Genomic DNA, 17239 nt, shown 5'->3' on the forward strand with positions numbered 1-17239 from the left:
TGTCCATTGTTTCGAACAATGGTCCATGTGCCTTCCGTAAAACTCCGTTTGGGGACGGCGAATGAGAAGTCAGATAGAAGAGGAGTGTATAAACAGGTGTGAGTGTTCGTGACGAGAAAGAAAGGGAAAAAAAGGGGGTTAAGTAAGTTGGCGGTCGACTAAAAGGGTACGTATGTGTGGCTGCGGGTGAGGGTTGACGAGAAAGTGTGATGGTCGGTGATGGGAGCGATCATGAGGCTGCTGCTTTTCGGGTGAACATGGACCTTGTGCGAGATTTGCTTCGGGACTTCTTCTTGTCCTTCTCCTTCTTTGTGGGCGACGCTTCCTCCTCGTCCATGTTGTACTTTGCCTTGTGGATCCTGTAGATGATGATTTGGTCAGTGGGAGTTCTTGGTAGTGTCACTATTGTTTATATATCAAGATCAAAACTCACCAGCTGTTGCCAACCATACTCATGCCCTTTGCTTCAGCCATGCGGTAGAATTTGGCACTCTTCTTGAGATTCTTCTTGCACCCGATGCCTTGAGCATAGCAGAATCCTGCTTCGGCGAGAGCGTCAACATCACCCCATGCTAAAGAGACGAGGAGGTTAGCTTCACGACTTCGTACCCGGATATGGGAGAGGATGGGGGGAAGCTCACTGCCAGCAATTTCGAAGCACCGTAGCCCCAGAGCTTTATCCTGCTCGATTCCCCAGCCATTCATATGGCTGACGCCCAGCTCGTAGATGCTCAAGGCAAACTGGGCCTTGCGCGTCCTCCGCTCAATGGCATCAACATGCTTGCCGTCCTTCGCTTGGTCCTCATCATCTGCAATCTCGATCTGGGCATAGTCGGCAGCCTTGCGCAACCACTGCACGCCTTCCTTCTGGTTGGCTCTCATGCCCCAACCGTGTCGGCAGGCCAGGGCATAGAGAAGCATAGCTGTGGGGTTGTTCATACGCGCAGCATGGCGCAGATGGTACGTAGACTCCTGCAGGGAGCCGTTCTCGTGGCAAGAGATTCCCTTGGCCAGGTGCTCCTCGGCCGACATATCCGAGACTGTCGTACCTGAACGAGCTGTAGGTGGCGGGCGTACCGTGCTGGCTGTGTCGCTGGTGGGCGCATTCGATGTGGGTGTGCGGCCGCGAGGAGGCTCTGGCAGGCGCGGCGAGCGGGCGCGGCCCCTAGGGATCTCCTCGGACGACCGGTTCTCATCCTGCGACTGTCGGCCTGTGGGAGGCGGGGGGTAGTCGACGGCCAGCCTGGAGCTGTCAAAGCTGGGCTTCCTGGAGTCCGTAGACGGACGTGTCAGGCTGCTCATGACGCTCGCAGCATCATCAGCGACAGGCTTGACATAGGATGAGCTGGTTGGGCGAGAAGGAGGTGATGGCGGTGCGTTCCTCGACGAAGACGCTGCCTGGTTCTGGTTTTCCGGACCCTCGCCCCGCTGAACCACCTTTCCTCTGGGGAGAGCAAACTTGGAGTAAATGTATGAGGGCGCAGCCTGATAATCCTCGGGTAGGTTGTCCGTGAAGGCATCGCTGTGCATGCTGACAGGCGTGTGCATTGTCTCATCCGCCAGGAAGAAGGAGGGCTGGCTGTCGCACGAGGCCTGTCGAGACGGTGCGTCGAAGCTGGGGGTGCCGGATCGGCTCATGGGCCTGGAGAAGTTGAACGAGGGGCGCGGTAAGGCTGACGACTCGGACCCAGCCGACGGGGTTCGTCTGAGCTGGTTCAACGAAGGGGTGACAGCAGGGTTGTTGGCAAAGGCTGTACTGCTGGATGAAAGCTTGCGGGGCGGTAGCGAGTTGAAGGATCCGGACAGGCTAGCGGACCCGTCCTCCTCAGAGGGCGACAGGGGGGACGACATGATGCTGGATGATCGCTTTGGGAATACGGGGCGCGGGGGTGCGAGGCCGATATCGTCCAGGGAGCCTGGATTGGGCCCGTCGAATGCATCGGCGGGCGTAGAAGTCTGCAGGGGCGAGCCGGACGTCGGGGCATTATCATTCCGGACAGGCAGTCGCTCCGTATTCTGATCGGGTATCGGCTGGATATCATTGTTGAGGAAGGGGGACGGCGACCGCTCTTGCCGTGTGCCAAAGGAAGTCTGGTCTCGATTCAGCTGCGGCTGTGGCCTCGTAAAATCGACCGGAGGTGGTCGCATCTCAGGCATCGGTTCGTGTGACGAGGGAGGTACGCTGCTCATGCGTGGGTGCATGGATCTGGGGCGCTCCTCTGGGCCAAATGCGTCCTGGTATTCAGTCCTCAGCCCCAATCCAGAGTTGAGGGAGCTCTCTGGAGACCGATTTCCCTCTTGCGCATGTAGTGACTCGGCCTCAGCATCGGTAGACATGGAGCGAAAGTAATCGGACCTGCCCTGGACCATCAGTGGGCTCTCTACTGTCAAGGGTGGCAGGCGGCTCAGCCTCTGACCGTCCTTTTCGCTGGCCTGGAGCTGCTTGGCCAGCATGCGGCTCTGAAGGGCAAAGGCATCTAATGGGGATAGTTCGGGAGGTGCTTCGCCAGCGACGTGCAACCGCGGCGATCTCAGGGGTCGCGAGACGGAGGACATGGCTGAGCTGTGAGAGTTGGCCCGCAGGTCCAGGAGATTGGGGCGTTGTTGAGCCATGGTGTATCGTTATGTTTCTCTCGCCGGCCCCAACACCGCTGAGAAAAGGGTGAAGGGTATCTGACCCGAAGCCAGGCGAGGTAGAACAATTATTACACAAATGACTGTCGATGCCAAGCCAAAGGCGGGCCTTTGGTTGCTCGCCACTTCAAGGGCACAGCCACAGGTCTCTAATGGTTGTTCTGCGGTCGCAAATTGTCGATGGTTCGAGGGTAGAAAAGACCAGGAGGCATCGACGAGCAACAAGACTGGGAAAGGAGGGATATCGGTCTAAAGATACCGGTCGAATTTGTGTCGTCGTCGAGCGCAGATGGTCGATGTAGAAAGGTGTTTGGAGGGACAAGCAAGGGTGAGCCAGTGGCGGACGAATTGGCACGCTCTCAGTCGGCCGGGTAGGGACCAAAGAAAGAGGAGGAATATGAAAGAGAAAGAAAGGCCTAAATGGCAAAGAGTATTGGATCGCAGGGCGCAGTTATCGGTAATAATAAAGACAGACGGAGAAATGGAGCAAAGCGGGCGAGAGTCGACCTTCAGCCCAACAATGAGGCAATGGTTGGTTGGTTGATTGGGCGGGCTTGTCGAAGGACGCGGGCTCGACGCGAATAAAGGAAAGGACAGTCGTATCGGGTCGACCAAACGAAAGAGGTGATAGTATGCAGCGGGGTTGTAGAGAAATAGTAGGACGATGCGGAAGCGGGACACGATACGAAAGAGCGAGGAAAGAAGAAAAAAGAGGGAGGAGGGGATGCAGCGTACAGATACTACAGTATCACAGCGGGAAGGCAATGGATGGAGACGCACACACGATGAGGAAAGACGTACAAGTAGTAAAGGTACATGCAGTCGGGTGGCAGTATTATTATTATATGTACTAATAATATTACTACTATCCATTGTCAGGTATTAGTAGGTACGTATTATAGTGCAGATATACAGTGGACAGTGGACCTCACAAACGCTGGAAGTGGCAACAGCAACAGCAACAGCAACAGCAACGGGCAGTGGACAGCCAGTGAGCAGTGGGTACGGTACGAAAGAGGCCCCAGATGGCAGAAACGGGCGTGCGTTGCGTGTGCTGGTCTCAGCCCCCTGTCTGTCTGTATGTCTGTCTGTCTGTTCTGTCTATTCTGTCCTTTGTTCTGCTGTCTTAGGTCTGGTCTAGGTGCTGCATGTTGCCCCCCCCCCCCCCCGTTTTGACCGTTGGGAAAGAGGCACTGAATATAGACCCATATTTAAGGGGGGTACGATTAATGGGGATGGACATATTTATGTATCAAGGCTGCACACGTGAACTGTACTATCACCTGTATGAGTTATACTGTCAACCACTTCCGCTGGCTGGACCTTTTGAAGTGCAGGCGGTTCATCAATACTCGTACCGTAGGCATGGAGGCCACAGGCCCTGAAGCCACTATTACCTGACCCACTATGCCGCCCCGGCGATACGATGCTTTCCACGGATCCATTGCTCTTCCAGGGACGCGTCGCTTGTCATTGGTGCTGTTTGGGCAAGCCACCGTCTTTGACTCAACCGCACAGGCACCGCATTGTTTATTTTATTCATTTTAATTCTGTGCTGCTTTCCGTACCGCACTATCTCAAGGTGGCCACTGGTTGGATGCGGCCGATATGAACTCTGGAACTGCACAGCGTTGAGTATCATGACGTACGTAAGTACATGTAGTTATCTACAGACTAGACATGTATCTATGGGTGCCTGCTGGTAGCATGGTAGCAATAATACTAACTCGGTAACTAACTCACGAGCACTACCACTATTGACTGTTCTTGCACAAAATCGACGTTTTAATTACGCTGTTACGGATGATTCACTAGAACTTTTAGTCGGCTCTACTAAATCCAGTAGTTGTTCGTATTAATAGTCGGTAATTAACCTGTGCGGAGTCCATTGTATCATCGCTACTATTCCAGTAGTGGTAGTAATGGAGCTATTCTATGGGTACATAATGTACGAGAACATTGTTGCTGATATTACTGAAGTACTTCTTCAACTTACACTAATCTGTACTGCTGCTACTGCTAGTCTGCTACTACGGAACACTACGAGTACTCGTACAGTCTACAGATTACCACTGCTTAGAGGCCGGAGTCTCCATATCTTCCATTCCTCTCTCCCCATTATCAACGGTCCCATGTCTGGCCCCTGCTTCTAGAGCATCAATCTTAATTCCTTTGGTCCGGGATCCATGGACCATTACGGAGTAAACACCTGACAAACCTGCCTTCCCACAAGCTCTCACCCATTTCACCCTCCCCCCTCGGGGCCCTCTCCCATACCCGTCCGTACATGTACGGAGTAACACATCGTGCGCAGCGGCATTCGTTGCACTCGTTTCCCCACTCCTGCCTCGCAGGCCAAACAAAGTTGAAGCTTCAGTACCCCGAGGCAGACTAGTGAGGTCGCTAGCTACTAGTATATGTACAATACGGAGTGATGCATGTAGTTGCATCGTCGAAGTAGTATTACGTCTTTGATCTCTCGTACGACGACTTGTCAACGTCTTAGCTTCAGTGTCACGGTTTACCACCGCCAACGATAGATAGTACGGGTTATTAAGTATATCAATACTATAACGTGTAATCTGTAGATACCTGCACAGAGCTATTCCATCAAACTTGGCTTCCAGGTATTATCTATGCCTGTCTATGGTGGGGTTTTAATACGCCGTATATACGTCGTAATACCGTCAACGGACCTACAGCAAGTTCTAAACCCCTTTTTTTCTTTCCTGTTTACAGATTGCTCGTTATTACTTTCCCAATATTTAATAGCAAGGATCATAGCAGTGTTAAACATTGGTGCCCCCTCTCCTTGAGCTACCAACAATTTGCAGTGGGAAATATCAACCTACCCAAGTACTTGAGTACTAAGCTCGGCTTCCAATAGGGGGCATGCATGATATTCACAATTACAGCTATTACTAAAAGGCTCCAATACTAGACGTTTGCATTGAGTAAACCAACCCCTATGAGCTTGTATGTATTACTACAGACTGACGCAGAACACGTGCGCGCATAAAGAGAGAAGAAAGAGTCGCAGGTTTCCACTTCGCGCTTGTGCTACCTCTCTCCTATGTCTCTCCCCCTCTTCTTTCACAGCCAAATTATTCCCATAACGCCGGATCGTATGCCTCAACAGCCGATACAAGAAAAAAAAACAAGCATATAAAAACAAAGTATCTAAGTCCTTCAGCACACGACTCTTTTTTTTCTCTCCTGGCTTCGTCCCACCTCCACGCTCCACGTACATAAAATACATATCTGCTCCATCTTCCCCATATCACAGCGTCTTGGAGCGCATCTTGTTGATGCGAATCGTACCCTCAAATAGGCCCCTGTCAACGGCGGCGGCCACCGTAAGGGTACCTCCAACAATGGCGCAGAGACCGGCGAGGAAGCTGAGGAATGTCTTATTTTTCTCCTCGCGATTTATCACCTTCATAGGGGAAATGTCCTGTTTCGAGGGGCGGGAAAGTCAGCACAGGTCCCAAAAGGGGGGGAGTCATGTAGGTTTCCCGTTTAGTATACGAGAGAAGGAGAGAGGAGGGGGGAGGGAATTATTAAAACTCACATAGGAAAAGAACACGCCGGGGATACCGCCGCGGGAGTGAAGACGCTCAGCGTGTCCCTCGGCTGAATCGTCACCACCGGCTAGACTCCTCTTATGGCTAGTGACCGAGTACTGGTGTGTCTCGAGGCTGCCGCCGGGCGTGTAACCCAGGGTTCCGAGGTCGGCGCCAAACTGGCGGTCCATCTTGGCGGCCTTCTCCTCCCAGCCGAGAGGCAGGTACGAGGTGGGAACGATCTTGACAAAGTACATGTAGTTGAAGTTGGGTTCGGTTGTCTTCTGGCTGGTGCCGTCAAGCGGGTTGACGTGGTGGTTATTCCACTGGCTGTTCCTGCCACCCAAGGAGAGCTTGTCGACGATGGAGTCGGGGAGCTGGGGGCCGAAGCGGAGGTAGTGAATCGTGTGGGTGAAGTCGTGCTTGATGCCATTGGGAGGCTGCGCGTAGTTCTGAAGATCATGGATGTGCATGGGACCATTGCTGAAGCTGCGTCCGGGTGCCAGGTGGAAGTTACCGACGACCTTGTTGACCTGGATGGTTCCCTCGATACGGCAACCCTCGCCGCGCTGGGCGTCCAGCTTCTCGGCGTAGTGCTCGCGCAGGCACTGCTCGACGTTCTCGCCGCGGCCGAAAGCCCACGACTTCTGCGCGTACGCTTCCCTGACCTCGTCGCACGTGTTGCAGCACCCAGACTTGATGGCGTTGGCCGGCGCCACCGCACCGTAACAGTTGCCGCAGTACCCCGGGTCCAGGTGGGATGCCGTGTCCTCGTGCAGGGCCAGCGCGTCGCTCTCAATCACTTTGCCGCCCTTAGACAGCGGCTCCAGGCGCACCTTCTTGACTCCGTGCTTGACTCCATGCTGCTGCTCACCCGACACATCCATGACGTCGAGCGTCAGGAGCTCACACGGCATCTTCGGAAATGTCATGTTGAGGTGGATCTCCATGCGCTCGCCTAGGGAAAGAAGAAGCCGCACGAAGTTAGTTTCTCTTTCTATCCTCTCCTCGTGTGGTGGCTATACGAATCATGCGGTGCACGCGCACACACGCATGATTTGCTTCGTACAGGACTAGTGGTGTCATCATGATCACGTACCTCTGCCCTTGTCAACCACCAGCTCCGGGTGTATCACAACCCTGCGGTAGTCTGCCCATTCTCCCCACGCCAGGAACAGCACCACCAGCAATGACACGATAGTGACTACTCCTCCACTCGTCGTCCGTATGCGTGCCTCATCGACCGTCTTTGTAAAGGCATCGAGCCTAGTGAATCGCGACTTGGGGGACATGGCGTCGGGTCCGAGGGGGTTCGAGGGTAATCGATCACGAGCTTAGTCCAGCCCACCCCAGAAAATGATTTCGAAATATGAACAATTAAGGGAGGGCCCAGGGCACACACGCGCTCAAACAAAAGACGGTTTGAGAGTGACACAAGAACTCGGCGAAATGGGTAGATGGGTGGAATGGACTGCTGGAGAGAGAGTTGACGTCAATTGCTCCCACGAGGAAATAAGAGAAAGCTGAAGTAAGAATCGCGGCAGCAGCAAGGCAAATCGTTGAGGCCACCGTCGCAAGTACGGAGTAATAGTCGTACGCTATGATCAGTGGCAGCTCCCTAGGAACGGGGCGCTTACGACGTAGGCACTTCAGTTTTTAGGGGGCCAAGCCCGGTTTGTCCAATGGACATGCAGCGGCTACGCGGTCAAAAATTAAGTGGGACATTCACGGAACGTGTTTGAGAGCCTCTCGATAAGGCATGTCGATTGTGAGCACTGAGTATGCGTCTTCTTTTTCGTTGCATTTGCTTATGATTCTTTTGCCGGTTTTTTTTACATTAATTATTCTTGTACAAGGATCTGAGAATTCTTGTTTTTATCGTTTTCTCCAATTTAATGCCATCTCAATCATTATGCCAACTTGAAATAGCACCTGTAGTAACGCGTGCCGTACCTGATGTACGAAGCATGCTCTCCCGGCGGAACATCGGATAATCCACCCAGACACATTTAGAACTCTGCGTTGACGTCTTTGCCTTGTGGATCAAGCGTTGAAGAAAGCAAACTCTCTCCTCGTGCCCTTCGTCTGGCACATCTTTCTTTCCATTTTCTCAGGGCCGGCATTGATCAACTGTACCCCTTTGAATAATTTCGTTATATCGAGTATCATGTCTACGAGACCTCCTTCACGAGTCGTCTTTGTGGGAAACATCCCATACGGTACAGTTCAACTCAACCATATCGCATAGTACAAAGAAGCAAGCAAAGTGCTGACCAGACACTCACCAACAGGACTCTCTGAGGAGCAAATCACCGACATTTTCAGCAGTGTAGGGAAGGTCGAGCGCTTCCGTCTAGTATACGACAATGAGACCGGGCGTCCAAAAGGCTTTGGCTTCGCAGACTATCCAGACACCGGTGAGTGCATGTTGATGACATTTTCCTCGCTGTTATTGTCTTGTACCTTGCTCTTGTCATGGCTAATCTTGTGCTCCCTTTCATCCCAGACTCGGCTTCCTCCGCCGTTCGCAACCTGAACGACTACGAAATCATGGGTCGTCGGCTTCGAGTCGACTTCAGCAACGATCAAAAATCAGCTGACGACGATCGCGACCAGGTAAAATCACCTACCTACCTGCCTGCCTGCCTACCATCCCTCCGCCGAATGCCTATATATACTTTCATGCTAACATACTCACCGCGATAGGCTCCCCCAGGACACGGCGCCAATAGTACCGGGCCATCAACACAGACAGGGTCTATCCCCCCGCTCCCTGCGGGCAAGGACCTGCCCCCGGGCGTCAAGTGCGCCGACGCCATCTCGCAGACCCTCCACACCCTCCCGCCCACGCAGCTCCTCGACATCGTCTACCAGATGAAGGCCCTCGCCACCTCGGAGCCCCAGAGGGCCACCGAGCTCCTCCAGCAGGCTCCCCAGCTCGCCGCCGCCATCTTCCAGACCCTTCTCCTCATGGGCCTCGTGTCTCCCGAGGCCGTGTCTTCCGTCATCGAGCCCGGAGCTCCCCCCGCCGCTGCCCCCGCTGCATACCCTCCCTCTATTCCAGGATACCCCGCCGCCACCGCCACGCCCCCTGTTGCCGGCATGCCCTACGCTGCTCCCGCTTACGGCGTTGCCCCTCCGCCGCCTACTGCCCCCACTGCCCAGCCCATGCTGAACCCTGACGATCTCGTCAGGCAGGTCATGGAGCTTCCTGAGTCTCAGATAAACATGCTTCCCGAGGCAGAGAAGCAGCAGATCTTGGCCCTCAGGGCCCAGTTTGCCGCGCAGAGGCGGTGAATGGAAGTCAAATGAAGTTTCGTGGAAAGTTCATGTGGTGTGTACTAGGAAAGAATTGGCATCATATAGGGCTTGTATGTATAGATCTAAGAAGGTATGTGTGGGGATGGATGCCCTGGAGGGGAGGGGGAGCAAAAGCAAAGCGACACACGACAGTGATTGGGTCATGTTTATGTTACACTGGCGTCTTCAGGTTCTGCCCTTTATTTTTCATTTATTTTATTTTTCAAAATTCCAATTTTTTCTCTACATCGGTCGGGATGGGAAGCGGTAAAGAAGATTGTCTACGCCCCGCAAGATATTAGTACCACTCTTCAATATAATAATGACACAGGAAAGATACGAACGGACGCAATCTATCTTAGGTGTTGCTGCAAGCCCGAAGTGACATGTCCCTACTCTTTATATAAACATTCAATCACGACCAGTCTTTCGAGTGCCTCATTAAGAATAATATACTATATATCTCGCCGACATACATAGAGGGTTACAAAAACTATAAAGCGCAATCCAATTTAATAATAAACGCCAGTGTTTCCAGTATCGCGACTCTTTAGGTTCTATATGCGTGACTTAGTCATAAAAAGTAGGAAGGAGAAAAAAGAATAGGGAGAGGTGTAGTGATGTTAAAAAGAGAAGTAGCAGATTAGCTTGCATCTCAAAAACACTCCTTCCGCAGTAGGTGATTCTAAAATGGTGTAGCTGGAGAGAATTTTTGGTGAACTGGGGGTAACCCCCAGTTGTAGGGTGGACGATGGTATCAAAGGAGAGGAAAGGGAGGAATCATCTACACGATGCCATAGACTCGCTTGGCAATAACGTAGCATCCCAGACCGAAGAGCAAGAGTCCAGCCGTGATACCCATGAACCACACCAGGTCGCCCTCATACTCTTGGCCGGGAACCCAGACGTTCATGCCCCAGAGACCGGTGATGATGTTCATGGGCAGGACGATGGTTCCCAGGACGGTGAGTTTCCCCAAAACGTCAGCCGTTTGCTCCTGTCTCTCATTCATGCGGATGTTGATCTGGGCGAGGTAGTTTCCATGGGATCGGGCGAGTATCCTTTTTTTAAAGTAGTCTTAGAAACATTGCTCTGAAGTGGGGAGGGATAAGGCGTGGATTGTCACTCACTTTTCGTAGTGACCAAGGTTGGAAGTCATGGTCACAATGTGGTCCTGAATATCGCCCAGATAGAGGCCAATCTCTGAACGAGGGGCCACCTCCCAGCGCTCGTTGCACCGCTTGGCGAACCCCTTGATGACGTCTGCCTTATTTCCCAGCAGCCGGTATAGGCTCATGACCCTCTTCCTGCAGTCACCCACCCGCCGGAGCATGTCCATGTCGCCGGCGGAGTCATTGACCGTGGTCGAGTCGTCGTGTTGGACACTGGGTCCCACCTTCTCGGCTTTTAGCCGCCTGTCAGCCACCGAGTGCAGGCGCAAGATGGCGTCGTCAATGGCGTCGACCTCCTCCTCAATGTTCTGGATTAGGGGCTGGAAAACGTCAGTGATGTCGTCGATGATAGCGTACGAGATCCAGTCCGACGACAGGATCAAGTAGTCGCGCAGCTGGCGGATTCGGCGGCGGACGTTGGCCGGGTGCGGCGTTACCGAGAAGTGGAAGCTCAGCACGCCCTCGCGGAACACCACCACGTACATGTTGACGGGCTCCAGGTAGTTCTCGCTGTTAATGTCCTGATCAAAGGTTCGGTAGTTGACAAAGTAGTAGTTGCGGAATAGCTCCACCTTCTCGCGCGCCTCCTGCAACATGATGTCCTCGGCTGTCAGCGGGTGGATGCCGAACGCCTTGGAGATGACCTTCATCTCGGCCTCGGTAGGGCAGAAGACGTCGAGCCACCACACTGGTCGGTCTCCTTCTTGGAGAGGCGTCTGAGATTTAGCATTGGTCTCGTATTCCCTCGTTTGGGACTGTGTGCGTTTGGCCGTGCTGCCCTCAGGAGACCTGGTCCCGCTCAGCGTTGGTGTTCCGCGCCCGGAGTCCGCGTTATTGCCCAAGAGTTCGGGTTTCGGGGAGAAACCCCTGGTAGTAGTAGCGGTGGTAACGTTGTTGCTGTGTGCGTGATCGGAAACAGACGTCTGGCGCGTGCCCATGTTGGAATTATCAGCCGGGGGGGCGTTCTTGACAGGAATGGGGGCAAGCAGTTCTTCATCCGTATCCGACTCGTCATCTGATAGCGTACGGGGCTCGGGGATGAACAGTTCCTCAAACCCGCCGCCGGGCTGGACCAGCTCTGAGATGGTCTGGCTGTGGATGGTGCTCCTAAACTCCTCGTTGAAGTAGGTAAACCTGTACGGGATGTCCTCGTCCGTCTCAAACCAGCCCTTACGCACAGGGCGCAGACGACCATTAATGAGCTGCGGCTCCGTGATCGTCTTGACACGGCGCTCCTCGCTACGGTCCTCCTTTTCCATATGCTTCCATTCTTCGAGTTTAGACAGATCTGGCCACTGCCCCCGACGACGTTGTGGCCTGAAGTGGCCCCTACGGCCACCACTGCGGCGGGCAATGTCCTCATCCCCTACCTCAGACATTCCTGGGCCCGGAAAGCAGACGTCCTCTTCGCCAGAGCGGCCCGTCATGACGCGCTGTACAGGCCTGTTGTCCCTCATTGCAGGGGCAACATCCGACATTGCATCGTCGTTATCCTCGATATGCAGATGGGGGCTTCCGTCATGGGAGTCAATCTCATCTCGGATCATGACATCTCCAAGCGTCATATCTAGCCGATCGACGGCCCCGAGCTGTGGCGACGCAGGCACCGAAGGCGGGTTATTGACATCGTATGGCTCCTTGGTGGGGGTTTGTTTTGCGTTATGTGACAAGATGGACGAGCCTGCACGGCTTCGAGGTCGGTTCATCCTCGAGTCGTTGGCGCCGTAACTCGAAGGGCGGCGATTCCACACTGGCTCGGAGAGGAGAGGAGCCCCCTCGTCGTTGGCACCGAAGTCATCGCCCTCGTCCTCGTCGCTGCTTCCCGCCATCTCCATGGCTTGTAGGCGACTACCGCTGTTGATGTTATTGTGTGTAAATACTGAAGAGGTGGAGGGGGCGCCTAGACCGGTAATGGTCGAAGTCCGTCGTGCACGCATGGGCTTTTGTTCACTGTAGACACGTCAGGCATCATGCCATCAGCCCCTTTACCAGACTTCCCATCCAGTTCACCCTGCAGTTCACCTTGGGGGGGTGGGGATAACATACCTGTGGTCGAGCAGGGCCTCGCTGTCAAGGCTGGTCCCACTCGCGCTGGTAGGCATCTGGTAGAAACCGCTGCCCGACGGCCTTCTCGTATCGCTACGTTGATCATCCTCATCGATGACAGCGAAGCTCTTTCTCCTCTGGCGCTTCTTTTTACCTCCGCGATGCCCCTTGCGTTTCTTGGGTGCCCGATCCGGTTGCTGCTGCGGCTGCTGCTGAGGCTCAGCAGATCGGCTCGATCGGCTTTGCAGCACGTTCGTCGACGACTGAGGCGGTGGGGGCCTGGAGCTGCTGCCGAGAATGTTGAAGGGATTGCTCGACATGATGTTTAGTTGATGCTCTCCATGGGGTGCAGTATTGGATAATGAGACACGCAGATCCTATTTCAATGGGTAAGAATCTGAATGGGGAAGAATTATGCAGGGCATAGATTATGGGAGGAATCAGATGAGGGTAGCTACCCCGAAGTTCAAGCCTGGATCGGAATCAGTGCTTAAAAAGTAAGCTATTGACACGTCTTTCTAAATGGCGGTGCGCATCAGTATTATTATGTTTGACAACCATCAATGTAATCATTGACGATGATATATAAATTTTACCGGAACAAAAACAAATGTCCCCAGGACTCAACTACCCACAATATGCCACGGATTTTTACGGGTGAACCTTAGTTTGCATCACAGAGTTTACTTATCGACATCCATTACATCATACAATGATTGCAACTATATCGTAATCTACCCGTAGGGTAAGGCTTTTTCAGTCCATGAAACCAAAGAAAAAAGAGCCCGAAAACAGCGTCGACAAGTTAACTCTTGTCAAAGACGAGCATTAGCTGATATCGTTATATTCTTTCATCTCATTATTTCCTGGTGTTGAACACACTCTTGATATGGCCGTAGTGAGGATTAGTACCTGGAAGTTGACTTTTTTTGCCGGACATGTTTGAATCGTGCTTATGTTTTCCTTTGTTCTTAGTTTATATTATGCAATTTGCACGGCGCTATGAGTCAATTGTCTATCGATCGCCAATGATGCAGCGGGTATAATATACCATCATAAGCCCCTCGTTTAGATATAGTTCCCATCTCCCCAACAATACCAGCTCATTATGCCGAGGCCTGAGCCGCTGAAAAGTCCCAGAGCTTGACCAAGAGGCTGTCTGGGTTCGCAACCGGGTCGTCTTGCGGGAGGAATATCCTCTTGGGGATGTGGAATTCTACCACGGGAGCTTTCTTGACCTCCTTTTCCATTTCCGCTTCAATCAACTATATATATCATCACAGTCAGTATGTGTTTCAGCTATCTCTCGAAGGGTCGACGAGAACTTACGCTTGCGTATGAGTGATCGAGAAAATCTTCCATGTTGTAGTTGTGCTTTGTGAACTGCTCAGAAAGAATCTTGCTAATGGTGGCAACATTGGGATGGTAATGCGACTGGAGCTGCACAATTTCCCAGAGTGAGCTTTCAATGGCACGCGTATTGATGGGGTCAGTCTCGTTTGGCAGGAAGGGGTCCTCGGCGCCATTCTCCTGGAGATGCTTCTTGGCCTCTGGATCTCTCGTCTCTCGGTGGATCATGAATGTGCATGTGGGGTGCCTCCGGAGCTGGTTGTAGATCCAGGGAACCACGAAGACGATGGCACTGGGAGGTGCGTTGAGGGCCAGCCGAGACAGGCGCTTGATGAAGCTCGCCACTAGGGCAGCGGGAAGATGGGTCGACGCGAGGAAGGTATCTAGAAGGCGGAAGAAGCGCGAGCGGTATTTAGAGTGAAGAATATCCCGGTCGAGAAGGGAATATAGCTTGCCGTAGAAGGACGGGTAGTCGAGGTTGCGCTCCTTGATGAGGTAGAAGACACCAGACAGAGCCAGGAGAGATATGGAGCCTCCGGCATTGTACGAGTTGGTCAGGAAATCGGATAAAAGCTCCGGCTTGACAAACCAGGGAGCAATAACATTGGATATGACAGCCAGTATACGCTTCCTCTGGTCCTTTGTTTCAACAAGACCCATCAAGGCCATCCACGCCTCTTGACCCTGCTTCTTGTGTTGTGTGACGGAGCGGAGATTGTGTGCCTTTTTCTTTGGCCGAGGGATGTAAAAGTCCTCGAGCTCCTCCACAGACTCAGGCACGCCATCCAGCGCAGAGAGAAGGGCGAAACTAGGCTCAAATAGACCCTCGCCAGATTCTTCCTGTACGGCTTTCTCCAGGGTTGCCCTTAAAAAACAAACCGATATCAGCTTGGTACTAGAATTCAACAGACTCACTGCATACTCACTTGACAGTCTTGAAGGTGTAATAGCGAACGTCGTCATACTGCTCGGCGTAGTCCTCAATGTATGTCTGCCTGACATCCTCGTCGTCGGTATGGAGTATGGCCGACACGATGCTCAAGAGGAAGTTCTCGGGAAAATAATAATCACGATTTTCGTACATGTGTTCACCCTCAGCCTTGAGAAGCCTCATGGAGAGGGTCAGAGCCGTCATAGAGAGATCTTCATCCTCGAGGAAAGACAGGAGCGTCTTCTTGTAGACTGAGAACTGTTCCCTTAACCACTCAACCACTACCAACTCCTTTGGCGAATGGTTATTTTTGAAAATCAGTGATCCCTGTGTAATGAGCCGCACGAAGATACGGCAAAGCGCCACTGCGGCTAGCATGCTCTCCGGGTTTCCATCCTCGTGGTCGCACATAGTACCCAGGAGGACGGCGATATTATTGTAGTTCTTCCGTGATTCGAGGATTCCTTGCTCCATAAGCAGTATCTTGGCGTTAGGATCCTCAGCTTCCTCCATCTCTTCGTGTTCACTGGCACTCAAGGAACGGCGTCTCTTTTCAGGTTTCTCGCCATCAGACGATCGCTTGCGCTTTGAGCGCTCTGAGATATTCTTTAAAGGCATGTTCCACGCCTGACTGGGGAATATAAAAAAAGGTAGACGGAATTCCCAGACAGACACAAATGGAATAATAGAGCACAGAAGTGCTCGAGAGAATTAATAGAAGGACCTCGTTAGGAACAGTACCAGTACTTTAACAAGCGAAAGAGTTGGAAACTGGTAATTTTTACGAGGACGGCGCCGTCTCGAAATATTTCTCTTATCGATATGAAAAACAGTACAGCCAATAACAGACGATTGCAGCGCGAGGACCCCTGGGAGGCCGGCAATATATCGGAAGGACTATGAGAAAGCGACGACGGAGCAACAAATGGAAAGCCTCCACTCTGTTCCGACATCACGTGATATGGTAATTCGAGTTGCCGAGCTAACAGCGGCGCGATAAAACCTCACAACCTAGAATCAAGCTCCCCCCAGGCAAACGACCCCGGATACCCGCCTTCCCCTTCTATCCAAATCCCATCGCAAAAATGGCTTCTCGATTGGTGCGCAGCGCTGCCGGTGCGTATAATTGACCTGCCCCTCTTCCAGCGACTTTGATGATGCCAATGCGTGGCAGCTCAATTGGAAACTGACTGGGAAAAAAACAACATAAACAGGCGCAGCTCCCCTCATCCGCCCGGCCGTCACCCGCATGGCTCTTCCTGCCATCTCGGCCGCCTCGGTCCGTTATGCGAGCAACGTCCCCGCCGAGGAGCCCAAGAAGAAGGCTCAGAGCATCATTGATGCTCTTCCCGGCAACAGCCTGATCAGCAAGAGTGCCATCCTCAGCACCGCCGCCTCCCTGAGCGCCTACGCCATCTCCAACGAGTACTATGTCATGAACGAGGAGACTGTCGTCGCCTTCTGCCTCCTCGCTGTCTGGACTGGCCTCATCAAGTACGGTGGCCCCGGGTACAAGGCATGGGCCGAGGCCCAGAACAACAGGATCAAGAACATCCTCAACACTGCCCGTGCCGACCACACCGAGGCCGTCAAGGGCCGCATCAACGACGTCCAGCAGATGGGCGGTGTCGTCGACATCACCAAGAACCTCTTTGAGGTCTCTAAGGTATGTTAAATTCACAGGCTCAATTTGTGGCCCCTCCTTGCTCCCTCCTCCCGGTGGGTGTAGAAGAAGAAAAGGGGTGGCAGAGAAGGAAGGAGGAACAGCAATGTTACTGACATGCAATTGCCACAACAGGAGACTGCCAAGCTTGAGTCTCAGGCCTACGAGCTCGAACAGCAGACCGCCATCGCCGCTGAGGCCAAGGCTGTCCTTGACTCCTGGGTCCGTTACGAGGGCCAGGTCAAGCAGCGCCAGCAAAAGGAGCTGGCCGAGTCCATCATCGCCAAGGTCCAGAAGGAGCTCGAGAACCCTAAGGTCCTCCAGCAGATCCTCCAGCAGAGCGTCGCTGATATTGAGAGTAAGCGTTCCTCCCTCTCCCCTTATCTCTTCGCGCAAACAATCGCTAACAGACAATCTTGCAGAGATCGTCTCTTCTAAGACTCAATAAACAACTCGACTTGGCTGATCGGCTTATAACACCAAACCACCCACCTAACCTTCTTTCTCCTTTGTCACTCCACCTCGCGTCTGTAAGAAGACCTGTGCATTAGCAATTTAAATAAATGGCGCTTGTGTCAAT

The 17239-nt window shown here is 52.9% G+C and overlaps 6 protein-coding genes across 6 annotated transcripts; 2 read left to right on the plus strand and 4 right to left on the minus strand.

Moving 5' to 3' along the window:
* Nucleotides 1-229: 229 nt before the first annotated feature.
* On the minus strand, nt 230-2613 carry GMORB2_5883 (Sel1 repeat; the record flags this gene model as incomplete). Its single annotated transcript, XM_035467853.1, has 2 exons — nt 230-359; nt 434-2613. The coding sequence occupies 2 exons, from the start codon at nt 2611-2613 to the stop codon at nt 230-232; spliced, it is 2310 nt and encodes a 769-aa protein (XP_035322819.1).
* Nucleotides 2614-5914: 3301 nt separating this feature from the next.
* Nucleotides 5915-7489, minus strand: GMORB2_5884 (endoplasmic reticulum-Golgi intermediate compartment protein 3; the record flags this gene model as incomplete). The annotated part of the gene is made up of 3 exons (XM_035467854.1): nt 5915-6088; nt 6206-7155; nt 7297-7489. 3 exons carry the CDS (start codon nt 7487-7489, stop codon nt 5915-5917), a joined length of 1317 nt encoding a protein of 438 aa, XP_035322820.1.
* Nucleotides 7490-8364: 875 nt separating this feature from the next.
* Nucleotides 8365-9494, plus strand: GMORB2_5885 (cleavage stimulation factor subunit 2; the record flags this gene model as incomplete). The annotated part of the gene is made up of 4 exons (XM_035467855.1): nt 8365-8416; nt 8489-8614; nt 8704-8813; nt 8904-9494. 4 exons carry the CDS (start codon nt 8365-8367, stop codon nt 9492-9494), a joined length of 879 nt encoding a protein of 292 aa, XP_035322821.1.
* A 787-nt stretch (nt 9495-10281) lies between these two features.
* On the minus strand, nt 10282-13035 carry GMORB2_5886 (magnesium transporter; the record flags this gene model as incomplete). The annotated part of the gene is made up of 3 exons (XM_035467856.1): nt 10282-10558; nt 10628-12619; nt 12716-13035. 3 exons carry the CDS (start codon nt 13033-13035, stop codon nt 10282-10284), a joined length of 2589 nt encoding a protein of 862 aa, XP_035322822.1.
* A 786-nt stretch (nt 13036-13821) lies between these two features.
* Nucleotides 13822-15614, minus strand: GMORB2_5887 (U3 small nucleolar RNA-associated protein 19; the record flags this gene model as incomplete). Its single annotated transcript, XM_035467857.1, has 3 exons — nt 13822-13980; nt 14045-14930; nt 14992-15614. The coding sequence occupies 3 exons, from the start codon at nt 15612-15614 to the stop codon at nt 13822-13824; spliced, it is 1668 nt and encodes a 555-aa protein (XP_035322823.1).
* A 467-nt stretch (nt 15615-16081) lies between these two features.
* On the plus strand, nt 16082-17107 carry GMORB2_5888 (F-type H+-transporting ATPase subunit b; the record flags this gene model as incomplete). Its single annotated transcript, XM_035467858.1, has 4 exons — nt 16082-16112; nt 16211-16662; nt 16795-17017; nt 17082-17107. 4 exons carry the CDS (start codon nt 16082-16084, stop codon nt 17105-17107), a joined length of 732 nt encoding a protein of 243 aa, XP_035322824.1.
* Nucleotides 17108-17239: the final 132 nt, after the last annotated feature.

The sequence above is a fragment of the Geosmithia morbida genome (genome assembly GCF_012550715.1).
Source record: "Geosmithia morbida isolate 1262 chromosome Unknown scaffold_4, whole genome shotgun sequence".
Classification (NCBI taxonomy): Eukaryota; Fungi; Ascomycota; class Sordariomycetes; order Hypocreales; family Bionectriaceae; genus Geosmithia; species Geosmithia morbida.